The 7,500-nt window shown below is 41.9% G+C and overlaps 1 protein-coding gene across 5 annotated transcripts in view; it reads left to right on the forward strand.

The window, feature by feature from the left end:
* LOC147023347 (RNA-binding Raly-like protein) overlaps positions 1-7,500 on the forward strand; it is a 164,167-nt gene that overhangs the window by 32,362 nt on the left and 124,305 nt on the right. For all 5 annotated transcript variants that reach the window (XM_085888633.1, XM_085888637.1, XM_085888635.1 and 2 more), the window contains exon 2: positions 1-30. This exon is cut by the window's left edge. In XM_085888633.1, the coding sequence (XP_085744759.1) occupies positions 1-30 (30 nt within the window). The remainder of the gene's footprint in view (positions 31-7,500) is intronic.

The raw sequence follows: 7,500 nt of genomic DNA on the forward strand, positions 1-7,500 counted from the left end.
AACCAAGAGGTCACTCTCCATGCTTTGTGGGTAAGTAGCCATGGTGGTAATAAAACCAAACTTACACATCCCCATAATGTTGCAGCTGTACCTTTTTGCTTTTCAACCATTATTTTGGTTAAAAAATAAAAATAAAAAACATCATGTGATCATCTCCTTCCACTTCTGCTGCTTGAAATGGCCCCAGGTTTTGTAGAATGTTTTGAGAAAGCTTCACAATGCTTTTCTTTTTCCTTGATAATGTTCTGTCAAAGACAAATTATGTCTTTGACAAACCTTCCTTACCAACCATGTTTAATTCTAAATAGTCAATATAACGGGTTTTAAAGGGTAATTCTTAACGTTTCTAATGCGTAATTCTAAGGGTTTATATTGGGTTCGGCACGGTTGTTCCAATGTTCTAAAGGGTTCCAAAGGGTTCAATGTTGTAAAGGGTTATTATGGGTCATTCTAAATGGTTTGAATGGGTGATTGTAAAGGATAATTCAAAATGGTAATTATAAAGGGTGGCTCCAAAGGGAAATTATAGAGGATTATAAAGGGTTCTAATGGGTAATTTTAAAGGATAATTTTGGAGAGTTCCAAAGGGTTTTGTTCGTTTCTTGGCCTTGCCTGTTTCATATTTTCAAATGCCAAACTGAACCACCACTTTCAGACACGGGGACGATATTTTTTTTTTAAATCTTTGCTATGACCCAGCCAGCGTTCGAGCCACCAACCTCTCAGATCCAGAGCGGACGCTCCAACCATAACGCCACCGAGTCATGTAACAATATACTCATTGCTTCTCAGGGCACATTGTGCTTTTGTTTGATGCAGCATACAATGATGGTGCTGTCTTTATTCAATGTTGTGCCAAAACAAAATGTATGAAAACTAACTACAGCTATACAATGCAGTATATGTTTAATTCCTTTTTTGGATGATGTGCACGATAACTCCAAGAACATCTCCACTCATGGCTCGCAGACTTCCTCTCCTGTCACAGCCAACGTGTGGTCCAAAATGGAGTTATGTCATCCCCTCTTCCTCTCCAGACTGCAGTTCTTCAAGGCATTGTTCTGGGCCCTGTTCTTTTTCTGGTTTTCATCAATGATCTTTCTGATTCTCTGGAAAATCCTCCTTATCTCTTTGATGACTCCACCCTCTGCCGTACCATCTATCATCCCTCACATCGGGAAGCAGCAGCTTCTTCGCTCTCTGCACATCTGGATAAAATCACAAACTGGTCCAACACGTGGAACATGTCTTTCAACCTTGACAAATCTCACACTTTCACTATGTCTCTCAAAGGACCATCTGGAAACCTCCCCCCATCTACTTTCTCATCAATCCTCTTGAATAAGTCCTTTCATTCAAGCTTCTGGGTCTCTTTCTTTCTCCACCCCATGCCATGATCATGATGCCACTCATGCCACTCATGCCATGAGATCTCATGAGATCATGCCACTCCACCCCATGCCATGATCTTTGCTGGGGAAGCCACATTTCTCAGCTGGCCTCCAAATCCAGTTGCTGACTGGGCATCCTCCATCGTGCAAAGTCCTTCCTTTGCACACCTGAGCTCCTGACCACATGCAAAGCTTTCGTCCACAGCTTAATGGAGTACTGCTCGCCCTTTTAGGCTGGTGCTCCCACCTCTTACCTTTCTCTGCTTTACGCTGTGAAATCCAAGGCATATAGGATCATTGGTATCTCCCACGATGAGGCTGAGTCTAGGTCTCTCACTCTTTCACCTCAGGCAGGTCAGTGGTCTTTCTATCTTCTACTGTCTCCTCCCCGGTCTCACCCCCCCCTGCTCTGTCTGAGATATGTCCCCCCCCCCCATATTTCCAGAGGGCGTTCAAGGTCCGCCAGCAACCTCCTTCTGGTAAAACTACCAAAATCAAGAATCACTGCTCTCCTTCACTCATTTGTTCCTTGTTTTTTTCACACCTGTGGAACCAACTGCCACATTCTCTTAAATGTAATTCTTACCTCCACGTCTTCAAAACAGCTGTTCACCACCATCTCATATTTTCCCCCATCCAAAACCACGATCTTTTCTAACCTGTTAATCCACCCCAAACCCACCTCTTTCAAATTCCCTGCTTTCCTTCCTGAAAGTCCCTGTCGTGTAAGGACCTGAATGTCCCTGTGATGTCCATTTTGTTTACCCTGTGTACCCTGCCCCATCCCTCTCTCTTCCACAGATCTCCTCATGTCTCTGTTCCACACTGTTTTTCCTTCTCTCTCCTACCCCTCTTGTCTCCTGCTCCTCTTGTTGTACATTCTGTGTGTTAGCTCTCATACAAGACTCGACAGTGTATACAAAAAAAAAAACTTTAATGAGCAGTTCCTTTCAATCGTAGCTTAATGGTAAACTGCACTCAAGTGAATGTGTAATCTGATTGATATCTGATGTGATGATGCCGTATACCTGAGGTTGGCTCATTCATCTTGCACTTACCAAGAAATTTCAATTTTATTTGGTCGAGTTAAGGAACACACCAAAGTGTTAAAAGTGTTAAAACCTTCACCATGAAATGTTTTGGATGTTTTGCTGAGGAGGAATTGTTTGAGAACTGTGCGGTGAGGTCATGTTTTGGTCATAAAATGATAAATAAATATCACATTTTGTCATAATTTTATCTTTGTGTTGAGTGTGGATGTAGAAACCACACAACACTCTATATTACTTAAAGTGCTGTGTTTTGACAGCACATCCAAACATAAAATTAATCTGCCCAACATGAATGTGCATATTTTTTCCCAGATTGCATGACCATGATAAGCATCTCATTTTGACATTTTGAGAAAAGTTGCACTCTTGCCTTTTTGCCCTCCCATCCCTCCGACAAGGTCGGAGATGGGGGACATTAAAATGAGCTCCGTCTGACCACCCAACTGACCGACCGACCGATCATCCGTCCATGTGCTTTTGTGTATGTGATATTTCAAAAACTGTTGAACATTTGTCTTTCATATTGCAGATATCTATTCCTCATGACATTATCTCAACCTGATTAGATCACAGCTGTGATTGGCCAGATTATGTTGCCATCACAACTATCTCAGTAACTTGGCTTGTGTAATTGATATTTCAAACACCTTTCAAGATTTAGCTTTAGCCTGGTGTTGGCTTAGTGGTTAGGGTGGTGGCTTGGGATACCAGGGTCCTGAGTTCAAGCCCCGTTGGCTGCTGAATTAACACCAGGGGGTTGACTCAGCCTGTCATCCTTCTGAGGTCGGCGAAGTGAGTACCAGTGTACTGGTCCCGGTGTATGCCCCGGTTAGAATAGGTGTACCATATCCCTGTGTGTCGTAAGAGGCGACCAGGGTTGGCGTCAGGAAGTGCATCCGGCCATAAAACATTGCCTCAAGAAAAAGCCAAACCCCTGCACAGCAGGGAAAAATGGCTGTAAAAACGGTCATTTTTTTTTTTCAAGATTTAGCTTTCATATTACAAACACATCTATTCCTCATACTTCCCAAAAGGTGGGAGACCTGGAGTGTCGGCTCCTTGTTATTTTTTTTTTTTTTACTGATTTGAGGCTCATAGTGTAGCTTACACACAAATCGCATGCAAGACAAGAACATTAGTAATGAGAACAGCACTCTGGAAAGCGTATATCATTGCTAGACTGAACAGTTTACGTTTTGTATCCCACTGATAGGCTGGATCTGGATCCGAACCTGAACCAAAATCTAATTGGCTTATTATTGTAACAACCAACACATCCACCTAATTTTGTCATAACTCGTCCAAAACCTTTTTAAATATCATGCTATGTATCAATTTTGGCTCCATCTCTCAATGGTGAAGAATCACTTAAAAAATTTAAAATTCTCATCTCCGGATCTGGGTCTTCACCAAAATCTAATTGATTCGTCCTTGTCGCATGCCCAACCTGTCCAACAAGTTTCTTCTGAATCCGTTCATAAAATTTTGAGATATCCTTCTCACAAACAAACAGACAGGGGGTGAAAACATAACCTCCGTCCACCTTCGGTGGCAGAGTTAGGGTGTCGGAATCAATGTATTTTTACATGAATCACATGGCCATAAGTAGAAAATTGATGAACATGATGTACAGTATATGGGATTTGAACCCGAGTTCCTCTCATCATGAGCCAGAAGTTCAGTTCAGATTAGAGCATTAACAAGCCAATCCAGCTTTAAGATGATACATTACAATGGCTAGGGCCTCTATGTTTACCAGTATGAGAACACACCTTGCAACACTGCTGTTTCGGCTGGAATTGGTTAATGGCAATTAACATTACCCATCTACAGTGGCCATCCCAGAGTCCTCAATTAAAACAAATCAAACCAACTCGGGATGTCTTTGAACAATGTTTAAGTGCCAGAGTTAAAGGACCATGATCTACCACTGAACTTCCACTTGCTGTAAAGGAGGAATGGTGTAGATTACTCCTGATGTCCACCAACATTTCGTTAGGTACAGTGACACCCGACGAGAAATCGGTCTAAACAGTTGTGAATTATTATTCCTGCATATTTCCTTACTGTACGGATATATTTGGTTATGATACTCGCACACAAGGAATCACAGAAGGAACTTCAATGCAGGAGGAGGTCATTTGGTCAATCATGCCTGCACAATCCTGCCAACACTTACATACCCCTCTATCCCCATTGCTTCTAGGTACCTATCCAACTCTATTTTAAGTCTCCATGCATTTTGAAACCTGAACCACGATCAATTTTCCTGTTGTCGAGGTAAAGCTGGAATGCATGAAATACATAAAACTAAAACTGTTCCATAAATCTTACTCTTTCTGGTCTTCCTGTGCTTTAAAACTGCACCTCAATGTCCATACCAAAAATACTTTTCATTACAGGGTCTCACACAGACACACAAACACACACACACACACATGCAGAAAGATCAATTGCACAAAATGGACGACGTTTTTTTTTTTTTTTTTTAATTAAACAAAAGACAAACAGCTGGTGACCTTGGGGGAAGTGATGTGACGCAACTTCCTGGAGCACTCAAGGTGCTGGCAAGTCATCTTGTGACCTCACCTTTCTCTCTGCAGTCATCAGAGCAATTAAGGAGAAGCATTTACCCCTCCCAAAGGATGCCAACCCATGGGGGTTATCTCTAAATTTTGAGCACTCGAGCGAGGAAGCAACATGGACCATTTGAAAGTCTTTGCTATGACCTTGCCATGACTGAACCCTCACCTGCTCACCCTCCCAAAATCCAAGATGGTTGCCATCTTGCATTCATTCATCCCCTTGTACTCCTGATTGTGGAAACTGCCAACCAACTAGACTCAGAGAGGACATTTTATGTTATGTTTCGAATGACTGAAAAATATTAGGCAGGCAAGCCTTTTCATGATTTTATCGAGCTTTGTCTAGCTATTTTAAAGTTAGAATTGGAGTGTAAAAGGTTAATTCGGGAGCAAAGGAGAAGAGCTTGGTTCAGAAGGAATATAAATTGGGACATTGTCATGATGCTTCTTCTTGCTCTCATAAATAATGAAAGCACCAATCATCTCTGAAACGATTTCAGAACAAGAACAGCAGTTGAAAAGTGGATGACAATAAGCAAGTATACTTGAACCTTCTTCATTTCTAAATTGCTTATTTAAACGACTCGGGGTGATGAATAAAACATGATTTTATTTTTCGTTGATGAAAACCGCTTATGATTCATAAGTAGTTTTAAATATAGATCTCATAATGGCCTTTGTAGCAAGAAATATTGGATCTGTCATAAGGTGGTCTCTGCTTTAGCTGTGCAAATCTCATTTACATTAACATAAGCGTTGCAAAGTATCCTTTGTCCTTTATGAGAAGATGAAGTCATCTGCTGTAGTTTTGTGACACAATACAATCTAAATTGGGTTCTTTCAGGTTAATATCAGGTTCACTCTCCTTTTGAGCTTTTCAGCCAATCATCTTCATTGAACACGATCATGTCACCTCGAGTAGAGATCATGTTACAGTCAATCATAATTATGTGGCATACACATATGATTCACATTTGCAATGCATGCTGACATTGAATTTGCAGCAGTAATCACGGGCAACACCCTGGTGATGTCCCTGTGCCTGTACCCACTGTTCTCCTCCACATTTTTGCTTCTCCACCCCATTTCACCCCCTCATTGAAATGAGGTGGTGTTGACATGGCACAGGTATGATGGGCCAAATGGTCTGCTCCTGCATGAAGTTCCTTGTATTTTCTTGTGCAGGGTGAGGTGTAAGGCCCATGGTTTTAGCTGCTTATAATGTTTGACGAATTTTTCATCGTCCACTGTACTTGCTGTCGAGTACACTTCCAGTCTGAAATGCCTTCCCCCCCCCCAAAGATGAAGATTTTATTTTGATGCTGCTGGCTTTCCAAAACACTCCTCAAAGTCTTCTTGCACCTGTTTCCTTGTCTTGTTTGTGTTTCTCCTCTCGTTTCTCCACACCACTGCTACCATCCTCTTCCACTGTAAATGGACTGGTGTCTGCCATCTTGGTTTAAAGTATTATCAGCAAAAAAGAAAACGGTGTAAATAGATGGTATAAACAAATCTTGTTGAAGCAGCTAAAACCGTGTCCTGGGACTTATGACTCACTCTGGTATAAGCTTGGTTTTGCGGAGTTTAACTTGAGGAGGAGGTAACTGAAAGATCCTGGTGTTTCTGTGGAGGGTAAAAGAGCTGAGATAGCAGAAGGTGCTAAATTGGAGGGGAGGTGGTTAAAAAAATGGAGAAACCACTGACCTGCCTCTGATCTGTTTTTGGTCTCATCGTGAGAGATGCCAATTTTGTTGGGAGTTTTAGATTCCTCAGAATGCTGGGATGCCAGCCCCAGCAATCTGTGAGGAGACACATTTTGAGGAGACAGATGTGATGCTGGGGTGCTAGCCCATAGGGAAGAGCCATACTCCATTGAGCTTTGTGTGAAACAGGCTGTGAGCACTTCTGGTTTCAATGCCTTGATAAGCAACGCATCCTGGCCAACTGTTTTGATGTTGGAAGCTCTTGATTTTTACTTGAACCTGTTTTTATTATCTCGTATGCAGCATGTGACTACTGTGGTTACATCATTGCTGGGAGTGCAGCTGTGGTCTGCTGATGCAGTGCCCTCTGTTTCCAGTAAGCTGGTACTCATTTTGCCGACGTCAGAAGGATGACCGGCTGAGCCAACTCACCTCGTGTTATTTAATGGAATGACAGTGGCTCTAACTCAAGACCCTAAGATCTTTAGGCAGTCATCCTTAACCATTAAGCTAACACCAGGCTTACTTACACCAGTAAAACAGTTAAAGATTGCACACAAGAAATATATATGACCTACCCTCAGAAACCAGCATGATTATAGACCAAGAAGAGTGTTGATGAGGCAAGTTGGAATTTGTAACTTATTGTATACTTGACCGATGCAGGGAATGTAGAATTTGGAAAATTTTCTGGCAGAATGGCATACTCTGGTGAAAGGTACCATGAGACTTGTAATGTTGACATTGCAGATGTGAGATCCAGCCGAGC

Source organism: Eptatretus burgeri, chromosome 7 (genome assembly GCF_056783735.1).
Source record: "Eptatretus burgeri isolate ZD-2024b chromosome 7, Ebu_testis_v1, whole genome shotgun sequence".
NCBI lineage: Eukaryota > Metazoa > Chordata > Myxini > Myxiniformes > Myxinidae > Eptatretus > Eptatretus burgeri.